Source organism: Ochotona curzoniae, unplaced genomic scaffold (genome assembly GCF_017591425.1).
Source record: "Ochotona curzoniae isolate NIBS_2020 unplaced genomic scaffold, NIBS_Ocur_1.0 scaffold_2476, whole genome shotgun sequence".
Taxonomy (NCBI): Eukaryota; Metazoa; Chordata; class Mammalia; order Lagomorpha; family Ochotonidae; genus Ochotona; species Ochotona curzoniae.
The window spans coordinates 6,168,495-6,192,146 of NW_024467095.1; the positions used below are offsets into that span (position 1 = coordinate 6,168,495).

The window sequence follows — 23,652 nt, forward strand, 5'->3', positions numbered from 1 at the left end:
GTATCAGAGGTTCTCTAATCTAAGTTTCATTGTAAAATATTCTTTTGTGGGGGGAGGGAGGAGGGGAAGTTCTCAAGTTAGTCTTTATTCTCTGCCACATAATTTCCTGGGTAGATGGTGTGCAAATCTGCATCTCTCTCTTCCCCTTTAGGTAGTTTTCATTTGAAAGGCATATTTACAGAGAACACAGAGAGATCTTCCATCGCTGCTTTCTTCCCACAAATGGCCACAACAGCTGCACCTGGGCTGGTCCAAACCCAGAAGCAAGCAGCTTCTTCCAGGTTCCCCCCTTGTGGGCACAGGGGACCAAGGACTTGAACCATCTTACATTGATTTTCTAAGCCATAAACAGGGAGCTGGATAGAAGTGCAAGAGTGGTTAATGAACTGGTGTCTATACTGGATGTCAAAGGCAGAGACTTAACCAGCTCGTCACAGCTTCGACTTGGTCAACTGCTTTCTTAAACACATAAGCTTCTTATGAGTCAAATTTCACTTACACGAAATTCACAGTCTTTACATTTTGTAGGCAGTCTCCTTTCCCTTTTTGGTGTGTCCATAGCTGATGGAACATGACCTGGTTCAATCCCAGTGAGCTTGTCTGCTCAATTATTAAAATGCTTCCCTGGAGTACTATACTTCTGATATGCAGACACATGGGTAACATAAATTTTTGCAGGATGACTTAATGAATGCAGTTCTAGGCCAAATATCTTTACTGTTAGTCTTATAATTTATCTCTTTCTTTTTTTTTTTTTTTTATTGTTGCTTACATTGTATTATGTAGTACAGTTTTATAGGCGCTGGGGATTTGAAACCTGATGATAACAGTTTGCCACTACCCCTGAATCGGTAACTAATCTGTCTCACTGCCAAAACTGCAGTTATCAGTCGTGTATCTTGTACCAATTTAGGACAACTTTGCCTGCTAATTGTATAGCTACTGCTGTTCATTTCATAACACTTTGAGCAACTGTGGCTGATCCACTTTTCTAAGACAGGAACCCAGACTGGAACTCCGTTTCCTTGCAAGGGTTTGGAATGACTTCCTCCCACAAAATGTTCTCCAGCAAGTCCCTTTCTGCCAAATGATTCCCCTGCGAGGAATCCAGGTTCTCCCTTCACGGTCATGTCCCTTGCTTGGATAGACCACCTCCAGGTCCACAACTGTTGGTCCATTTGGATTCCTGCCAATACTACTGGTATTAATTTTATTCAACAGAGAAAGGGCACACTCTGACAGTTTCTCAGTGTTGCTAGCCAGAGGCTCTGAAGATGTTAATGCTTTATACATTAACCATTTTCCTTTTGCAAAATTTGTGTATTTAAGAAAGGAAAATTAATATGAACCGTTTCAGCTCATTTGCATATACTCTCAAACTTAGGGAAAAGATTATTTTGGGCCTATGAATAGCTGAGATTTTTTTTTCTGAATATTTTTCTTTATTTGAAAGGCAGAGTTGCAGAAAGAGAGACACAGAGGTCACCCAACCATTGATTCACTCTCCAAATGGCCACAACATCCAGACCTGAGACAATACAAAGCCAGGAGTCAGGAGCTTCTTCTAGGTCTCACATATAGGTGCAGGGGCCCAAGGACTTGAGCCATCCTCTGCTGCTCTCCCACAGGCAGGGAGCTGCATAAGAAGTGGAGCGGTGGGTATACATGAACCAACAGTCAGGTGGGGTGCTGGCACCGCACTACAGGCTGCAGCGTTAACCGACTATGTCATGGAACTGTTCCAAATGTCTGGCTATTCTACCACTGTTTGTTGAAAAGGTTTCCTTGGTGCCACTGATTTTTTTTCTTCCTTACCTTTGTCAAAAGGCAAACATATTTGTTTGTCTAATTCTTTCTTCTATTTCATTGGTCAATGTATTTACAGCTTAACCATCACTACCCAGTTTTAATTATGCTAACTATATAATGTGATGTAGAATTAGTCCTCCCACTTAATTTCTTTTCAGAGTTCTTTTAGCTGTTCTATTCCATTGCATTTCATATAAACTTAATAATACTCCTGACTATATTGGTAATAAAATCTTATGGGTTATTAAGATTTCATGTGTTTGCATACCTACTTGAGAATCGTAATCTTTACCATGTTAAATCTTCTAATCTACAAATATGTCTCTCCACTTATCAACATTTTTTATCTCTCACATCAGCATTCTATTCATTTGTGTTGACAAAGTGAGATCTATCTCTGAGATGGGTGGATGATTCAACAAGCAAAAATCTATTAATATGACATACCACATGGACAGAATAAAGGATAAAAATCACAATGTCGTCACAATCAAAACAGAAAAAAGCCATGTGACAGAAATCAACACCCCTTCTTCATATCAACTCACAATGAACTTAGAAATAAGGAAGCAGAATGAAAAGCATCTAGTCCGTGTTTCATACACTCGCTGGTGAGAAGCCGTAAGCTTTTCTACTGATACAGAGGTAACACAAGCATGGCACTCCTGGCAGATTAATTTACAAAATACTAGAAGTTCCACCCAGAACAATTAGGCAAGAAAAAATAAATAAATAAAAGGAAAAAAAAAAGAAGATACTTTGCAGATGACATGATCTTAATCTATGCAATACCCCAAAAGACTTCACTCAAGCCTTATAAACTAGTTTTCAGCATACAAACAAAAATCAGCTGCATTTCTTTTGAGTAGCTTAGACTATTACAAATAGAAAAAAAGGAAATTAAGCAAACCGTCCCTTTTACAATGGCGCCGAAAAGGATCCACTTAGTGATGGAGGCGAAACACTTCTGCACACTGAAAACTGGAAGACCTTGGAGAACTCCCACGGGAAGGAGCCCTGGCCCAGGTGGTCAGATTCCCTGCAAGTCAGTGCTGCCAAGCTGCTGCCCCTCCTGGTGCTGCTGCTCCTCTCCTGGTGCAGGTGCTAAGAGGGTGCAGCGCCTCTGGCTCCCACCTGAGGCCACCTTTCCCTGGTGCATTTGCTAAGAGCCTGCAGCATCTCTGGCTCCTGCCTGAGGCCACCTTTCCCTGGTGCAGGTGCTAAGAGCCTACAGAGCTTCTGGCTCCTGCCTGAGGCCACCTTTCCCTGACTGGCCTTTGGCCAAGAGACTCTCTCAGTTCCAAGAAGCCCTCTCAGGTCTTGCCTCCCAAGCTCCTTCATCTTCCAAGTGAGCAAGACAATCCCCCTCAATTCAGGTCACTATCGTACTGGCTTCTCAAACTTTAATGCCTGTCCTCTATGCCTCTATACCTGAAGATCTATGTGACTGGCTCAGGTCCAGGTAGAATGACCTGCCTTCTGTCATTTAAGGTGACATAATCACAGCAGGGATACATGGTCATGTTCAAGATGCCGCACACACACTCCAGGGTGGTTATGTGAGGGCAAGGATCATGAGGAGTTTTTATGATTCTGTTTATCACACTGGCAAGGGGACTCATACAACCTAAAATAATTAAAGAACCAGGTAGGAAATTTTCAACCTGTAACTTCTCTGAGAAGTTCCATTAGAAGGATTTCATCTCAGTATTGCCATAACTAAATATGTGCCTACTGCAGAATGAGAATGCAAGAAGAACTGAATGGGACACTTGACTTTGTGAATATAGGCTTCTAAAGCTATGTTGATTAATTTCTGATCCAGCACTCCAAATCCCTTAATTGCTCAAGGCAATGGAGTCACCCCGACTGTCCTCGCAGGTCCCTGCCAGGTGTATACCATAACAACATCCCAAATGAAATACTGTTTCATACTGTCCCTGGATGATAAGGACCCTGAATATGAAAACACACAAAAGGAGCAAATCAGGAAACACAGACATACACACCTCTCATCTAAGCATATAAATTGACAAGTTCATGTAGACATTCTTTAGTAATAAGCCCTCTAGCTCCTAATCATTTTCCTTGTCAAGCTACTGAATAAAGCTAATTTAGTGTAAGAGCTGTGGATGCTTCCAGGCATATAAAGACACAGTCTATTAGACATCTTATTCATTGATTCAACAGATGCTCAATACTTGATTTTAATAGCTGCCTGGTATGTGTTAAGAAATGCATCAGGTCCTGGCGAGGATGCTGATTCATTCAAAGCAATAACGATCCTTCTGGATTCAACACTGACACGAGGATATTCAAGTATATTTAAGTATCTTAAAACTTTACAAATGAACAAAGATGTTCTCCCCATGCACCATTGGGAACGAACGAATCAAATTCAGGGTTTTTTTAAATACACTATAAAAACAAACTTTTGAAAATATTTATTTGATAAAGAGTTGCGAGAAAGAGAATCTTCCACTCAAGGATTCACTCCTCGAATGATTGGACCCAGCCAAAGTCAGAAGGCATCAGCTGCCTCCTGGTTGGCAAAGGCCCGAGTCCCTGGGTCATCTGTTGCTGCTTTTCCAGGCGCACCAGCACAAAGGAAGGCAAACAGAGCAGCTGAGACTCCAACCAGCACGGTTATGGGTTGCCCACATTCCAAGCAACAGCTTAACTCATACCAGCCCCTAAAACATCTAGTTTAGCATCTGTCAACATCTGTTTTCTCTTGAACGCATTTTTAATCCCCATCCCATTTTTGAGTTTGTCTAGTTGCCTTTTATTCCAGCTGCCTGTTTCTTCTTTGGGTGGGGGAATAAGGAAATTGATGGGGGAATCCCTGTAGCTGTAGGTAACTGTTATGAGAAATAAGAAAAAATTCAAATATTTGCTTGTGTTTATATTAACAAATTTTTCAAACTCAGTTTCCGAATACTGTGTCTATCATTAAAACAACATGGCTTTGCTATGGTAAGTATCCATATCACAACAATCAGCCTATGTATACTAAACATAAAAGAGAGGAAGTATTTTTATCTTGTACAAACTGATCTGGTGTACACACACACATAAGGCACCACAGCATGTCCCTGATCAATGTTTACACAAGGAAAATCCAAAAAGTTCATATAAAATTAGCTTTGAAACTTAAGCTGTGAAATCTATCCATGGTTTTCTTGGAATGTGTTTTCCATGAGCTTTTTAAACTTTGTCACAAAAGCTAACACAGAACCTGTCACAACACTGACAGTTACTACATCTTCCACTAGATGGCAGTGACACAGAGAAACAGATAACAGGAAAAGTCTTAGAATCACAAATTCTATTAGAAATGAGAGCACATATTTTCACAAAGGAAGCAAATGCCAAACAAAAGATTATAAAGGAAACTTAGATCTTTCTGCAGGACAAAATCCTCCTAGATTATAATTACCTTGTAATTATTAATGAATCAGAAACACCAGGAAGGAAAGAAAAAGGAAGATTTAAAGAGGGGGGACAACAGTGGGAAAATGATAATGTGATGAAAGTCTTTCTTAACCGCAAGTATTCATGCAGGGGTGAAATGAGATATTTCTACTTATTCATCATTGAAATAAGTATAACTGATATGAAAATGGGCTATAATCAACCTTATAAATAAACAATATAAAGTTGTTCAAATGTTAAACCCTGAAATAACTTAATAAATTATAAGTGTGTATAGAAATAAAAGACAATGATACAATGATAAGAAACATATTCAAGTCCTTGGGAGCCTGAATCCATGTGGGAGACCCAGGGAAGTTCCTGGCTCCTGGCTTTGGATCAGCTCAGCTCCGGCCATTGAAAACCATTTAGGGAGTGAATTAGTAGATCTGTCTCTCCTTCTCTCTGTGAATCTGTCTTCCAAATAATTTTTTTTTAAAAAAGACATTCAAAACTTAAAGCACTGTGTGACAGAGTCTGTTATTGTAATGCAGACAACAAACTGAACATCAACTACACATCAGGCCTTTGACAAGTAGCAAAGAACAAAAAGTTCAAGTTCTCTTAGAGCTCGCATCCCAAAAGACAAAAAGGAAAAAAAGAGACAGTAATGCATTGTATGTGGCAGAATAACACACCAGTCACAAGGCCCCGTGTGTGACGGAGAAGCTGTCTCAGACAAGAGCCAGCGGAAAGCCTGCAGGGAGCAGGGCACCCAGCAGCCAGGCCACGTTTGAGGTCATTGAGGTACCCAAGGAACGCAGTGAAAGCCCCGCGTGACAAGCAATTGTCTTGGTAAACAGATAAATTAAGTCGTAAATTTTTTTTGAGGAAAACTAAAGCTCAGCAAATTATGCAAGACCACAGGAAAGCATGCCAGACATGCTAAGATGTATCGTGTGGATAGACGTATCTTTCTCTTGTATAAAACCCACGTTTTCTGACAAGTCTCTGCTGTCGCATTTCTAGCAAATTAAAAAGGCTTCGTCAGTGAAAGCAGAAGAGAATTTCACACAGGATTTTATTCACTTTTTTCTCATTTTGTAGCTGAAATGTATTCAGGTTATGGAGATGTTCCAGCAGAGGCCTAACAACGCTCACTGCGTGAGCCCACTCAGTATTTTGATCGTAAGTACCCCTCCCCCACATACCGGATTCAGATTGTATCTTTGCAATCGATGACCGCGATATAGATGTTGGCTCTTGACATTTCTCCACGGTTTCTAAGGGGGTTAAAAAAACACTCTCCATTTAATGAATGAATAGTGAACAAAACTTGCACGATGGTCCACTCAACTGCTCTTTCAAGACACATTTTCCTTATTCAAGGAAGCAGCAATGTACAAATGGAGTTGCACACCTAGAAAACAAATGATATTTGCAACTCATTTACATCCAAATATTATACTCCTGAGTATGTCTCTTAAATTGCATGACTTTAACATAATTATGATTTACATGGGCATTTTCATTGTATAGTCGTTTTAGAAAATCAGCTGTCCGTTTTGACAGAAATGCAATAGTTCAAATTCACTATCTTTTGAAGTCTATGTTGATAATTTTTCTTCATATTTTCTGGTTTTGAAACTTATAAAGACAGGAACTGGCACAGTGGCATAGCAAGCTAAGCCTCTGTCTGCCACACAGACATCCTATATGCATGTCGGTTCAAGTCCCAGCTTCACTTCTGACCAGCTTCCTGCTTATTAAAAAGTTTCATCTTGAAAATAAAAGAAAAAAAATAATGTTAGGCATATGTCCCAGGTGTCCTCAGCTGCCAGGCTGAAGCCAAAGGCTGGTAACTCCATTCAGGCTTCCCAGAGCGGTGGCAGGGACTCAGGGACCCCAGTTCTTCTTACCTGCCTCCCAGCAGGCACAGAAGCAGGAAGGTGGGATCAGACACCAGGACTAAAGTCCAAGCACTTCAAGATGGGATTCAGCCAACCACCAGGCCAAATAACTGACCCCACTGCTTTGATACTTTGTAAAGAATTTTTCAGAGGTATAAAAGAGAACAAAAGGAAGGTATAGACTTAGAAAAATATGGAAAACTTGACCCTTAAATTAGCCCATTGGAATCCACAATGGCCAGAAAATGTTGTACACATGGTAACACTGGATCTGAGGGAATGGGAAGGTTTTGAATAGTCCTGTCATTTATATGATTTCCAGTCGCCATCATGTTTACTGTATGTCTTTTACTTGTTTGTCTTTTATATTGTGAAAGATAGGGTTAGAGAAAATGCTTGTAAAAATTATTTCTATCCAATAAAGTCACTCTGAAACATATTCATTAACAAAGCACTATGTGTATTTTATGAACCTCAATAATTGTACAAGGGTACTTGAAGAAGTTCACATAAACTAGAACTACATATTTTGTACCTAAAGGAATTATTAGATTCCTATAAATTTTTACATTATAAAGCCTTTGCATGAATTCAAACATTTTTACATCAAAATAAATTTACCTCTTAATTCCATTTGCCATGAACTCTCTGAAACAGCCTTGTATGTATTTTTGGAAATGAACACCAAAAATTATTTCAGTAGATTCATGGTAAATTCTTCAGTTACTCAATTTTAAGTTTTATGTGATAATTTCATAGATATTTTAGATTTATGTGTTCATATATATTACACTAGCTAATATTAGATGTGTTTATTGGAAGTATTTTATAAATACATAATAATTTGACACTATACTAGATTTTCTAGCTTTGCCTGCATCTACATCCATGATGCAATTATACGGAAGAGTGTTAAACGTGTGACTGTTGCAAAAGGACTAGACTACTGTGATAATGTAGGGAAATGGTGAGAAGGGAAAAGGGGATGAAAGAAAGGAATGGGGAGGGAAGAATTCCTAAAACTATAAAACTTCACGGAAAAGAATAATAGCAAGACAATTTATAAAAAATAGATATATACATATATAGTTTGATATTTCTCAACATCTATTTATACACATGAAAAAATAGTTTTTCTTCAGTGGTCAAGAGTTATGAGCTAAAAAGAGCTCTTAATCATTCAGTACATGTTTACATCACATTTCTGGCCAACACTGCGCCAGAATGCTTTAGTCAAAAACGCTCTTACGAATGTTGCTTGGGGCAGGCTCCCAGGCACAAAGGGTTACTAAAGCAGCTGTTTGGAATTCCACTTGCAATCTGTCTGGATGTGTTAGCGATCCAGCTCCCTGCTGATGTGACCAAGGTAGCACAAGGGCTGTCGTCTCCAACTGGGAGCCCCAGGTGGAGGTCCCTTCTGCAGACTGATGCTGGCCATGATGGCCACTGGAGGGAATGAGCCAAGAAATGGAAAATCTGAGTCTGTCAGTATGCCTTTCAAATAAATAATAAAAAAGAAAAGGCTTAAGCATTTGCCCGTTGAAAGTAGGGGAATATTATAGGTTACAACCATTTTGTTTCTACAAAAAAAGAAAGAATAATCAAAGCATTAGTTAGTAACTTCATACCTTTCCTCAGTTCCTCCGTGTCCTAGTGCCCCAAGTTTTCTCTTCAAATATGTATTTATGTTTAGTTTTTTTATCCTTTCCATAATTTGCAGTTAATTGATGATACCTAGCCATAAAGTTAAAATCATATGAATTTCAGCATATGAAAAAATTCAGTTCCATGAGTAACATACAGTTATCAGACCAAAACCTTAAGGCAGGACACTCCGCACGTGCATCACACAGTTCCTCCCGCTCTCCCCAGCCTGCTCTGTCAACAGACACCACGCTAGGTTAAGTCTCCTGTCCTCCAGCATAAAGTCTTTCCCTCCTGTCACCACAAATGCCAAGTCATCGCTCCAGGCCTGAGCCTCCCTCCGGGCTCTTTGTGTGTGCTAAGTGCATTTTTATAGAAGCACCAGCGAGCCTGGATTGGATCCACCCTTCTCTTCTGGCCTCAGTTTAACTTCATCACCTCTTTAAAGGTTCTATCTTCCAATATACTCATAATCTGGAGTATGAGAGTTAGGACTATAACATAAATTTGCATAAGACTTGGGCTTCACAGTAAATAAATAGGGTGAAAGGAATATGGTCGATGAGGCTGCTCCCTGCAGTCCTCTTGCAATCCAAAGGTGAGGTGATTTTGATGGAGGCCCGTTGGAAGACCACCTGGAGTCAGCCAACAGACCCATTTAAAGAATGGAATAGTGGAGCTTTCATAGGCCCAGCACCAGTAACAGCAACCTAACGGGTGGCACACACCCCACAATCACCAATCAACGCAAAGGTGCAATCTTCCCTGATGAGTGCAACCTGCCAGCCTGGCCTGACGGCATCAGCCCCTAATTGGTTCCCTCGCTTCCCCACCACAAGATGAGGACCTTCCAAGCAGAGGAAAGTGGGTAATGTATGTCTGACCTCGGGCCACCTGTCAGCCCTCAGGTCAAAGCAGGGTCTCAGTTTGCCAAGAGTCCTTGCTGGTTTCCCGGGGACGCAGGGTGCTACGCCCAGAGGACCTACAGCACAGAGCAGGAAGACCCAGATCCAAGGACGACTACCGCAGGTCAGGGCTGACAAATACCTATGAAGAACCAATTACCTTGTCATGCCAAAAAACAACTCATTCTAACAACTCATCAGTTGCAGAATTTCACTTAAAGGAATAAGCACATATAGTTCTAATTCTGTAATAAATACCCAAGCATAACACCTCCTTTTCAGATGGTTTCACTGGTATTTTAAAAGCCACGTGAGAAATGGCTTCCACTCTAAGCCACAGAACTTCTGCAGCAGGGAAGGAATTAGCAGTGACACCTGTGATCAGGGGTCACCTGCTGAAGTATGCTGGATCCCAGACTGGCAGCACCTGCTCCAGCAATAACTCACAGAGAAAAATTAGTTCTCATTGCAAAATGGACAAACTGCAGAGTAAGGGGGAAGGGGGTTAAGCTGTAACTCAGGAGAATTAACTTACAATTTGAATTGAATATTGATCATTACTACCTTCTAAAGGTAAGTGATTCATCATTAGGAAATCACCTCTTTGAAATTTACAAATTAATGATGAATCAACATACAAAAACCAAAACAGTAAAATCAGAATAGTAAATATTATAGTAAATAGTAGATATAGTATATATATTAAATAGTATATATAAGTATATATATTAGTATATATATTAGTATATATGTTAAATATAGTATATATGTTAAATAGTAAATATATAGTATAGTAAATAGTAAATATTCTGAAAGTTATTTGAATGTGATGTGGTGAGAAAAAAACCCTGAGAGTCCTTCTAACTATCCAAATACTGGTTTCTGAAGACTTAGAGATGTAAATATGTTGTTTCAAATGCACAAATACTGTTGTTGTTGCTTTACTAATAGATTACTGTTACACACTCAAAAAATGTTGAGGTGGTGGAGAGAAACTTCCCACTCTTGAAAAGATCAACTGGGGCACCTTTGACAAAGTCAAGAACCTTTTAATAGTACACTCACTCACCAGGAATGTAGCTCTTTCATTTAAATATATATTTAGGCACACACACATACAGATGGCTTGCTTAAACCAACATTTGTTTAAGCATACATAGTTTTTTTATAGTATGCATATTCAAAACTACAACGGAAGTAACAGATGATGGCTCACACATTTAATAGAACATACATTTTTAAGTCCAAAGTTCAACTGAGACTTTAAAAATAGGTGGCCAGCACTATGGCATGGTAGGTGAAGCTGCCAAAGCCTGCAATGTTAGCATGTCACGTGGGTAACAGCTTGTGTCCTGGTGTCCCTGTTTTTGATCCAGCTTTCTGCTAATGGTCTGGGGAAAGCAATGGATGGTGACCCAAAGTGTTTAGGCTCCTCCTACCACATGGATGATCTGGAAGAAGCTCCTGGTTCCTGGCTTCAACCTGGCCAGCCCTTGCCATTGCTGTCCTGTGGGGAGTGAAACGGCAGGTAGGAAGATCTCTCTCTTTTTCTCTCCACTCCCACTCTGAGTAATTCTGATTTTTTAATAAATACATTATGAACATATATGTGATTATTTTCTTCTCTACCAACGCTCTTTATACAGAATTATTGATTGAAATGGATTATTTAAATATGATAAAGCAAGCTGAAGAAAAAGAAGAATGCACTAAAAATGATATACCTGTCAATAATTTAAAATCAGACCATTGGTGAAGCAGTTAAGCTACAGCTTGAAATTCCCACATCTCAGATCGCATTGCCGTGGCCAAGTCCTGGCTTCACACCCAACCCTGCTTTCTGCTAGTGTGCGTTCTGGAAGGCAGTAAGCAATGACTCAGTGACTTCATCCCTGACCCCACACTGGAAATCTGGATGAAATATCTGGCTTCTGGCTTCAGTCCACAACTACAGGAGTTACCGCAGCCATTGCGAGTCAGAGGATGGATGCACGATCTGTTTCTCTTCCTTTAAATAAAATTTCAAGTAAAATAATAAAAAGACCATACATTCTAGCTTCATTAACTACGAAAGTAAATTTATGTTACTGTATCCCATCTTCACGTTAGCTATTGAAAATCAGAAATGGATGCTCATGCTTGAAAACATGGGATCCTTTTGATATCACAAACAAGAATTTTGAAGAATTACAACGGTGAAGTTAGACAATGATACAGTAGTAACAACACCTTAAAAATGACGAAATCTGGGCCCGGTGTGGTAACTTACTAGCTAAAATGCTGGCCTTGTATGCAGGGATCCCATATGGGCACCGGTTCTAACCCTGGTAGCCCTGCCTCCCATCCAGCTCCCTGCTGGTGGCCTGGGAAAACAGTCAAGGTCGACCCAAAGCCTTGGGACTCTGCACCCGCGTGGAAGACGTGGAAGAAACTCCTGGCTTTGGATTAGATCAGCTCTGGCCATTGCCAAATCATCAAACGGAAGATCTTCCTCTATGTCTCTCCTCCTCTCTGTATATCTGACTTTGCAATAAATAAAAATAAAGCTTTTTTTTTTAAAGTGAATTAAATTTTTACCTAAGGCGACACAGTTGAAAGGGAGTTGCATGTGTTAGTCACCTTTGGTTCACTTTCAGCTTCTTACATGCCTGGGGCAGTGGATGCTGGCTCACCAGCCTGGGGGCCTTTCCCCTACAGGAAGATCTGGATAAGGGTCCTGGCCCAGGCTTTCACCTGCCTGAATCCTGGCTGCTGTGGATACTACAGGTGTAAGTCAGTGGATGGAAGCTCTCTACCATCATCTCTCCCTCTCTTTCTGTCACTCTGCTTTTCAAACAAAATAATAATAAATCCAAATGTCACTTACATGGTGAAACCATTAAAGGAAGCATATTCCTCAGCTGTAAATCCGTAAATATCTTTGCAAGACAGATCCACGTCATACCGAAGCAGGTGACTGACTGTACTTGTCGGCTCCTCGGTGAGGGAAATCATAAGGGCTGTTCTGCAAAGGCAAGTTGAGGCTGCTCGAGTGACCGATCACATGGGGAAAGGCAAGGACGTGAAGACGGGAGCCGATCGTGCGCTTCACAGAACACGTGCACGGAATCTAAACATAATAACCCCCCAAACTATCTCAGAAACTGAACAAAAATGAAAGGGAGAAGAAAGGAGGGTGGTGAGCAAAAATGGTGGAGTAAATATCAATAAACATAATGTTCTTAGAAGTGTATCTATAAACCATATTGACTGTTTTTAAAGAATAATTAGAAAACCATCAGTCTAAACATACCACCGATCGTCCCATAGTTCTAGGCCTCTGATCTCTTGAAACCTAGTGATTTTGGCTCAAAATGTGATGGGAGGAACATCTCAGTCCCCAGGGCCCTAGTCCCACCTGGCTATAATAGTTCATCTGTACAAGATCCTAACATACAAAAAATAGTACATATTAGCAGTCAGCTTCACGTGTTTGATTTAAAATATAGAAAAGTACTGGGCATCAAAAATAATGTACCTGAAAACATACATAATTTGATCCTATCTTTCCCAATACTAACTATGTATATACACATAGGCCCTCATACACACAGAGGTACCTCAAAAAATTCACAGAAAATTTTAAAGTATGTTTATTTGGTGCAAAATATTTTGAAACCCCTGTTTGTGTGTGTTGTGTATACATACATACTTCTTTTAAACATAGATTAAAATTGTAAACACATCCATGTATGTGAGTATGCACATCTGTCCCAACCTCAGGTACCTGGAGTCGCACGCCATCACCTTACTGAGATGTACTGGTTATACCTTTGGTTTTTATCTGAAGCATTCACATCCGCCCCTTTCTTCAGAAGAAACTCTACCATTTCTTCCTTATTCTCAGTAACAGCAAGTAACAATGGGGTATACCCATCCTGGAAAAAGTATTTGAAGTGGTTATTTAAAACATCATTCCAAAATTGTATGCTTTTCATATTTAAGTCCAGTTCTAAAAATAAATATATATGTTCAATAAATCTGTAAAAAAATATATTCTAACTTTCAGTGGCTAACTCCTTGCCTTGAATCTACCAGCATCCCATTCGGGCATGAGTTTATGTCTCAGCTGCCCCACTTCTGATTCAGCTCCCTGCTAGTGGCCTGGGAAAGCAGTAGAGGATGACCCTGGGCCTTGGGAACCTGCACCCACATGAAAGACCCAGAAGCTCTTGGTTCTTTGGATCGGCTCAGGCCGTTGTGGTCACTTGGGGAGTGAGCCAGCAAATGAAAGATGCCCCTCTGTATCTCCTTCTCTCTGTATAATTGCCTTTCTGACAAAAGTAACTAAATAAATATTTTATGTATATATATTTTAACTTTTAAAGGACTTTAATATAGAATAGTTTGATTTCAAAGACCCAGAAAACCAGCTAGAGCTAAGCCAGTTGAAAAATGAAAATTTCTGGGCCCGGCGCGGTGGCGCAAGTGGTTAAGTCCTCGCCTTTCACGCCTGGGATCCCATATGGGCCCCGGTTCTATCCTGGCAGCCCCGCTTCCCATCCAGCTCCCTGCCTGTGGCCCGGGAAAGCAGTCGAGGACGGCCCAAAGCTTTGGGACCCTGCACCCGCGCGGGAGACCCGGAAGAGGCTCCTGGCTTCGGATCGGCATAGCATCGGCCGCCGTTGCGCTCACTTGGGGAGTGAATCATCGGACGGAAGATCTTCCTCTCTGTCTCTCCTCTCTGTATATCCTCCTTTCCAATAAAAAAAATAATAAAAATAAATCTTAAAAAAAAATTTTAAAAAAAGAAAAATGAAAATTTCTATTTTAACTCAAATTGTGAATAAAAGTAGCCAGAAGTAATTAAATAGTAGGCAATGAAATAGACCTTTAAGAATAAGAAAAAATATTAGAATTTAGAACCTCATTTCCCTCTCCAATATCTCTTTTGCAAAATTTCATTTTTATAAAATATATATTTCCCCGTGATTATCTGAAAGGACTACCTTCTTCTGTGGCTTTCTAAAAATACAGTTTTATTTTTTAAAAATAGGAAATTACCTTATTTTTAGCTTCAATATTAGCTTTGTGTTTAAGCAACTTTTCCACTAGTGAGAGGCTCCGGCCGCAAACGGCATAATGAAGGGCAGTGTTGTGATGGCTGTCCACCAGGTTTGGGTCAGCACCATGGCTCAGGAGAAGAGAAGCACAATTCTCCTTCTGACACTGCACTGCCTATCAATGCAAAAGAATAAAGGCATAGCCCAGTTGCTACGTAGAAAACATTTTCAAGCAGAAAAACCAGCAAAAGTTAACTGAGAGATTATAGCAAATTTCAATGAAAAGGAGAAATAAGAACACACCTTAATCAAAGGAGATTTGTTTTCACCATCCTGGACATTTATTTTGCATTGTTTCTCAAGTAGAAGAGATACCGTATTTGCATATCCATTGGCACAGGCCAAGTGCAAGGGCGTTCTGTATCAGTATAATAAAACATGGTGTTAGAGACAAATTTTATTTGTACCTACTCAGACCTGTTATGGACACACAGCAGTAACAAAATAGTGGCTCTCACGTTCTCTAAATTAAGGTAACTTTAAAATTATTAAACTGATAAAACCAATATACAATGACATTACTTCACAACCACAAAAGTAAACCAGAAATATAAAAGTAGCTTGAATGATTTGGGAATGTTAACATTTCAGTGCAAGTTATATGAATGTAATTTCTGGAACAAAATACTATAGCATAACTAATACAAAAAATAGATCTCTAATAAAGTCTAAGCTTTTTCTTTATAAAGGTGCATTTATTTATTTGAAAGGCAGAGTTGTATAGAAAGCAAGCACGAAAGAGAGAGAAGCTCCAATGTGCTGGCTTACTCCTCGGATGGTCTCAAGGGCTCAAGCTGGGTTGTCCCAAAGCCAAGAGCCAGAGCTTATTCCAGGGACCCAAGTGCCTGGACCATCCTCTGCTGCTTTCCCAGGAGTATGAGCAGGGAGCTGGATCAGAAGTGAAGCAGCTGAGACTCCAAACTCACCCGGATGGGATGGCAGCATTGCAAGCATTAACCACACTGCCACAACACCAGCCCTGGGGACATCCTCCCTGAGGAAAAACTATAATCAAAAAGCGAATGTCCAGACTGGACAATAGAAGGGAGCCAGATGCCATTCATGAGAAATTAACATCTTCCATGAAGAAGACCATCTGAAAGAACCACACTTCCTTTGTGTTGGAAGGGAACACTTTGTTAAAAAAAATAATAATAAAGTTACTCATCAGACTTCATGGTCCAGAAGCACTCCTATTTTGTCCCAGCGCCATCCTTAGCACGCGAGTTTCTCATGGCTGTTTCTCACCAATCCTGAAAAAACACTGACAAAACACTGGCTTTTTTTTCCCCGCAACTTAAGGATGAACTTTCTTATATGTAAGAGGAAGGCTTTCCAGCCCTTCACTTAGATATTCAGAGTCTAATAGCTTGAAGTCCATTTAAGATAACTCAGCAGAAATGTAACCAATTCCAGAAAACAGTCTCAGCCATCGCTTTTATCCCTAATAAAGCCGGCTCTACTTATAAAAACAAAAACAAAAAACAAAAAACAATTAATCCCAAGGGGCTTAGATGGTTTCCACACCGTCTGTAAAGATAACCTAGTTTTCTTTCTTAATTAAAAACCAGCAACACAATTTGAAATAAAAAAGTGGAAACGCCTTGGGGTCATGCCCAGGATGTTTCCAACACTAAGGTCTACCTCCCTGCTGGACAGTTGGACCCTTCCCGCTGAAATCTAAAATTTACAGTAGCACACTGAGCCTTGACAAGAGCTCCTGAGTTATCTGCATGCTAAAATGAGATTAAGAAATCTGCCACAAATTTGATAAATCAAAACAATCATGAGTTTAAGCTCTCTAAGAAAATATAGAGGAATGTAGACCATTGCTCGTAAAATATGAAAACAAGAGTAATTCTGTCTTAAGCAGACCAGAAATACTGTAAAGTGTATAAAATCACCAAATCTATAAGACAGTCTTATAGAGAAGAGTTTTGCTGAAAATATTTGACATCCTGTCAAAGCAGTCATCCCGGTTTAAAAAAGCAAAATGTCTTAAGAGTGTACAGAATTAGGGTCCAACACTATAGCCTAGCAGTTAAAGCTCTTGCCTTGCACGCACCAGGTTCTCATACAAGTGCCAGTTCTAATCCCGGCCCTGCTTCCTTCCCATCCAGCTCCCTGCTTGTGACCTGGGGAAGCAGTCGAGGATGGTCCAAAGCCTTGGGACCCTGCACCTGTGGAAGAGACCCAGAAGAGGCTCTGGGCTCCTGGCTTTGGAATTGTTCAGCTCCAGCCATTGCGGCCACTTGGGCAGTGAATCAACAGATGGAAGATCTTCCTCTCTTCTCCTCTCTGTATATCTGACTTTCTAAAAAAAAAAAAAAAAAAAAACAACTAAAATAAGCCTTTAAAAAAGAGTGCATAGATTTAGAATCTGCATTCATTTTATTTGAAATTGTTTCTGTAATTATCCTTAAATTCCAGATAATGAACATCCAGATATTTACAAATGTATGATAAATGCTTTGAGACCAATCTGAATGTTTTTCTACCTACTATAAAAATCAAGTCACTGATTTTTTAAACAGTTTAATGCAAGTTGTATATTGACAGATATCTTAGGGAAATATTTTTAAATCAATATTATCCCAAACATCCCAAAACTTTACTCATACTTTTATCACTAAATTATGTTTCTAATGTGCTAGCACTTACCTAATGAGAAATCTACAGCCCTGTGAAGTTCAGTGATATAGGTTAGCTGGAATAAATTTGTTTCATTCGATCTGTTTCCTTCCAATTTCTCACTTTCTCATAATACAAGAGGAAGGATTGTAAGCAGGAACTACAGATGGGTCAAGAATTAGCAGATGCCAGAAATAGAATCACTAATGCAATTTCAAGCACAATGCCCTTAAAATAAAAATGCAAAAACCATTTAAAGAAGAAACATTCTAGAAGGAATTGATATACAATGAAGTTAATGAGCACAGTTATGTTTGATCACATAATCGCAACAATCATGATAAAGAACATTTGTATCACCCTAAAAAGTAGCACCTGCAGCACCTCATATGCAATAACTCTGCTCATTTACAGCTCTTTCCTACCACTATGCTATCGCCTTTTTCTAGAATTTTGAATAAATGAAGACATTCAACATGTAGCCTTTTTGTTTGGCTTCTTTCACTGAACATGACAATTTTCAGACTTATCCATGCTACTCATGTATTAGTGACTTAGTTCTTTTGTATCTGAATGGTACTTTAATTACCATGTTTACATACCTATCTATGCATTCATTAATCCTTTCCTTGACTTATGAAAAATAGGTATTAAGTACTGTTATGGTCAGGCCGGGTTCAACAGCAAACAAAAGATTTAAAACATCTGCTATTATGAATCATGCATGCTAGAGCAGAAGAGATAAACAAACCATAAAACAAAAATATAACACGCAGCAGACCAAATATTTGGAAGTAGCTAAAGCAAAAACTCCAGCATGGATGAAGAATGGGAAATGTCAGTACAGAAAGCAGATGCAATGCAGGAACAGAGTAGCCACGGGAGGTTTCATGGATAACAGGAAAATTAAACACCTCAGGGAAGAGGGAGAGCGGGTCGTGTGGACATCTTTGACAGCACTCCTGGCAGAGGGCACAGCAAGTCCAAAGGTCCTGTGAGCATTTCTTACCTGTCTATGAAACAGCAAGAAGACCTCTGTAGTTGGAGATAAAATGAAAGTGAAAGCAGAGAGAGCAATGGGTGCGAAGGTCCTATGGAGTGACACGGCCACTGATTTGGATTAAAAAAATTGCGATAGAATTTGCTCAAGCAAGAAATAACATCATTGACATCCATTATACAGAATAATTTTTACTTTGTGGGTAATTTAAAAAGAGCAGAAGTGTAGTTAAGACTTCGCTGGCACAATTCTGGTTTTGACATGACAGGAAAGTTGAGCTGAAGGTAGTTGTGAAAGTTGCACGAATTGTTCTATCTCAGGTCTATTTAGAAGAAGAAGCTAACCAAATTTGCCACTTAATCATGCAAACCCTGCAAATGAATGGCTCTAAAGATATTATTAGCCTAAGCACATCAAATAAGGAGTTTTGCATTTACAGAAAGAGAATAAGCCAGTGGAATAATCTCAGTGTAGGAATGTTTGAGAGTTCAATTTGAGATGCCAAAGAAAATGAGGAAGCTGGTAGATCTCCCAAGCTGTTATTTTTTTTTTTCAGGAATTTTGCCAGACTGTTGACATCATATTGATAAAGTCCCATGATTACAGGCTCACCTTCCCATCCCCAGGGAGTTGTTATTGAACAATTGCCAGCATACCACTGTCTCATAATCAAGAAGAAATACCAGCAACTGCTTAACATTCATTGATTTATTTATTTCAAAGGCAGAATGACAAAGAGGGAGAGACAGAGAAACTTTTGTATCTGCTAGTTCACTCCCCAAATGGACACAGCATCCAGGTCTAGACAAGGCTGAAGCCCGGAGCCTCCAACTCCATCCTGGGCCCCCGTACTGAGCCCAAGTACTCAGGCCATCTTTCACTGCCTTCCCAGATGCATTAGCAAGGAGTTGGATGGGAAACAGAATAAGTGGGATTCGAAATTACATTCAGATGCAGATATGGCAAATGACAACTTAATCTACTGTACTCGAACAGTCTCCACTATAGGCAATTTTGTAGACTGACTATTCAGGAAAGATTAATTTTGTATAATTTATATAAACTGTTTTATATTATATAAATGATATACAATTCTATTAAATATAACTTCTATGTTATTACATAACATATAATATAGTACACATAAATATATAAATTTCATGGAAGAAGTATGGTCAGAGGAAACAAGAGGAAGGCATTAGAATATAGCTTATTCAGGGGCTGGTGTTGTAGCAGGTGGATTAAGGTACGGGCTGCAACGGCCAACATCCATTTAGTGTCAGCGTCCTGGTTGTTCCACTTTGACCCAGCTCCCTGTTTTTGCTGCACTCTTTGTAGCCCTTCTGGCACCGGCTGGCTTTTTGACCCTGGTCACCTGTGATCTTTGTCCTGCATGTTCACGTCATATTTCTTGAGCTGTAGATATTGCTTCAACTTCTCTGAATCCCCAGCTGAAGCCGCTTTGTGAAGTTTCTTGGAGCATTTCCTCTGCAGGCTTAATCCCACGCCACTGGGCAGGTCGGATGCTGGGCTGCTGGACTCCTCCTTCCTCCTGCAGAACCAGAAGAGCTTCTCCATGGCAGTGCGATGCTGCCTTCCTTCCTCCAGCAGAACCAAGATGCTTCAGATGCCGGCCTGGCCCCTCAGCGCTGGCCCCAAACCAAATAAAAATGAACAGATGTGCCAGGAGTCCCTTAGCCTGGAGCTACAAGCTTTGGTTACCTGGCAACATCTGTGCTCTCTCACAACAGTGATTGTGCCTGCATTCCAGAGGCCCTGGTGAGATCACCCCCTTGGCCCTTGCCCTTACAGCCACATCCAGTCTTCCTACTTGATTGTTAGCCAGTGGGTAGAAACCTGCCAATTCAGCTCACACTCCCCCGTCAGCTTCCTCAGCTGATGACCTTCATTCTTAAAGCTTTGAGAACCATTCAGGAGAGAAATCTACAAACTCTCAAGCTATCTACCTTACAGAAAACACTTCTTTGCCATCTTCCTTTCAAATTCATAGGCTCCCATTCCTAGCGAAGGCGAGTGCCAGTACTGATTCTCTGTAGCCATCCAAAGTTGTCATTTCAGCAGGCCATTCTCGCTCACATTCCCACGCATTTCTAAAGCATCCCTTCTGTTAGCTAGGACTTTGTGTGTGTGTGTTATTTTCATTATATCTTAAAGTGAGAGACCTTCTGTCCATTCCAAACATTCTTGCAGCAGCAGACAAGTTGGGTCAAGCTGAGACTGGTTCAGTCCAGATCTCCCACATGCGTGGCAGGGACCTTGGTTCTTGAACCATTGTCTTCTGCCTCCTCCCAGTGAGTGCATCAGGTGGAAGCTGGAAGTGGAAGAAGAGCTGGGACTTCAGCTAGACACTCACATTTGAGATGCAGGTGTCCCAGTCAACATCTTAACCAAAAAAGAGCCACCCCTCTAATTCCTCTAAGCATATGCCAGTACTTGCCCTTTCCAAAAAAAAGGGGGGGGGAGGGGAGAGGAGTATCATTCCCTCTGCGACCATCTCAATTTCTCTATGTCAAAGCATCCTCAGAAGGATAAACTATGGGATGTCTTTACAATGAAATAGTACACAGCACTCAAATTTCAAAACTTTCATCATATTGTGTGAAAGAAGTCAGACACCAAAGGCTAGACACCGAATTTCCACTTATCTGACCTCCTGGAAAACTTAAGTCTAAATTTACAGGAACAGGTCAGTTCCCAGGAGACAGAGCTCAGGAGAGAAAGTTAGCTATCAGGATATATTTTTTTAATGAAGGAAATGTATTTTTTGATGGATACATGTCCAGTTTGTCTGACTGTAACAATAATAAGATAAGCTATATTGTACATCAATTATTTTTTCAATAAACTTAATTTTTAAAAGGTTCAAGAACCTTTGTAGCAGGAATAAAAGTCCTTTTAGAAAGTAAATAGGGGTCGGTATTGTAATGCAGATTAAGTCACTGCCTGCAACTCTAGCATTCCATAAGGTCACCAGAGTCCCAGTGCTTCACCTTCAATCCAGGTTCCTGTGAAAGCACCTGGGAAAGAAACAGAAAAAGATCCAAGTCCGTCGGGCTCCTAGAGATACCAGCTCTTGGCCTTGATTTGACCCAGCCCCGACCCCAGCTGCATTGGTGCTATGGGGACTTGGACGGTTGATGAAAGATCTCTCTTTCTCTCTGTGTGTCTTTGTAACTCTGCCTTTCAAATTAACAGAAGGAAGGAAGGAAGGAAGGAAGGAAGGAAGGAAGGAAGGAAGGAAGGAAGGAAGGAAGGAAGGAAGGGAGGGAGGGAGGAAGGAAGGAAGGAAGGAAGGAAGGAAGGAAGGAAGGAAGGAAGGAAAGAAGGAAGGAAGGAAGGGAGAGAGGAAGGAAGGAAGGAAGGAAGGAAGGAAAAAAGGAAGGAAGGAAGGGAGAGAGGAAGGAAGGAAGGGAGAGAGGAAGGAAGGAAGGAAGGAAGGAAGGAAGGAAGGAAGGAAGGGAGGAAGGAAGGAAGGAAGGAAGGAAGGAAAGAAGGAAGGAAGGAAGGGAGAGAGGAAGGAAGGAAGGGAGGAAGGAAGGAAGGAAGGAAGGAAGGAAAAAAGGAAGAGATCATCTCCTTGATGAGATTATCTCCTTGCTCAGACCATCTGCATGATGGGATTATCTGATTATTAATTAGGCGTGTATATTGGTGTTTCAATAAATTTCACAAATGAGATAAACCATGTAAGAAAGCCATCCTGGGAGAGGACTAAGGTTCATATTTATTTCATTTGTATTGACACTCAGGATTTGGGCAAAAATCTGATTTTGGACTTCATTTGTGACATTAGAATAAATTTTTCTCAGCAGTAGAAAGAACTGTATTCTTTGATTTTTGGAATAAGTTCACCAATGTAAATACCCCTACCTACTAAAACACAGCATTTTTTTCATGGTCTCTAATTTGCTTCATTCATCTTATTTCATTTTATTACACTGAACAAAAAATCTAATACTAAAATAGCCAACTGTAGCCACTACTAGTCAATGTCTTTCTCTTGCAGGCAGCACTGAAACCAAATTATTTTTTAGTGATTGGGATAAATTAGGAAAACACCTTCAACATTACCTTTTACAAAGCTCATGGAGTATTCCCAATGGAAAATGTTTCATGAATTCAAAGTGCCGCTATGTCTACTGCTTAAAAAAATGTGATTATAACCTACCTTGAAACTCTGATAGGGCCCATTCCAAAAGTGCTTTTCAGAATGCACACAGCTGCCTGGCATCCCTTATTGAAGTATACTGCTAATTTTCAGCCAAGTGCCAGCAAATGGTGGTGTGCAGGAGTAAGCCAGCCACTGTCTATTTTGTAAACGAAGTTTCAGAGCAAGACAGCCAAGACTTCACTTACGTCAGCATATTACCTATGACTGTTTTCTACTTTTTGTTTTGCTATAACAGAAGTTAAACAGTTTTGACAAGGACCACATGGCCGGCCTTCAAAGCATAAAATACTATCTGGAGCTATACAGAAAACGCTGCCAACTTCTATTTTAAGCACTCTGATTTAAACACAAACCTAAGTTTTGGTTGAACTAAAATGATGCATTTTTAAATTTTCTGACCACAAAGCAAGGCACCTTGGCCTATGCGAGTTGAAGAAACATCAAGTTTACTTCTGTCGAAATCTATAATTTATGAAGCCGATGAATTGCGTAAAGCTATTGGCAACAAGTCACCACTGCTTCAATTTACTCACACTTATAAACAAACAAAAAATTCCTTTAATAACTTAAAAACCAGTATCCATATGGGATGCCAACCTCACAAGTGGCAGGTTAACTTGCCTAGCCACAATTGCTGGCCGCTAATTTCCACAACTATTAAAAATTAAGAGCTATGATGGTTTAAAGAAAGATTTATTATTAGTTCATTCCCCAAATAGGCAAAAAAATGAAAGCTGAATCAATAAGGAGCCATGAGCCTCTTCCAGGCCTCCTGTGTGGATGCAGGGGCCAAGAACAAAATCCTCCTTTGCTGCTTTCACAGGCCACAGGCAGGGAGTTGGATCGGAAGTAGAGCAGCCAGGGCAAGAACTGGAATCCATAAGGGATGCCAGTACTTGCAGGTGGATTAGCCTGTAGAGCCACCACGCTGGCCCAAAGTAAAAGTGATAATGTATTGCATCAATTTTTTCAGGTAATGTACTGCTGATAAAAATCAATAATGCAATCATACTTCTTCTGTATCTCACTTATTGGGCAGCCAGTT

General features: G+C 40.2%; 1 protein-coding gene across 1 annotated transcript; it reads right to left on the reverse strand.

The window, feature by feature from the left end:
* Positions 1-6,293: 6,293 nt before the first annotated feature.
* On the reverse strand, positions 6,294-20,276 carry ANKRD7 (ankyrin repeat domain 7). The gene is made up of 7 exons (XM_041002289.1): positions 19,791-20,276; positions 15,028-15,142; positions 14,726-14,899; positions 13,493-13,599; positions 12,549-12,686; positions 8,762-8,867; positions 6,294-6,643 (listed from the first exon to the last, which is right to left on the reverse strand). Exons 1-6 carry the CDS (start codon positions 19,991-19,993, stop codon positions 8,768-8,770), a joined length of 837 nt encoding a protein of 278 aa, XP_040858223.1. The 5' UTR covers positions 19,994-20,276; the 3' UTR covers positions 6,294-6,643; positions 8,762-8,767.
* Between the last annotated feature and the right edge of the window lie 3,376 nt (positions 20,277-23,652).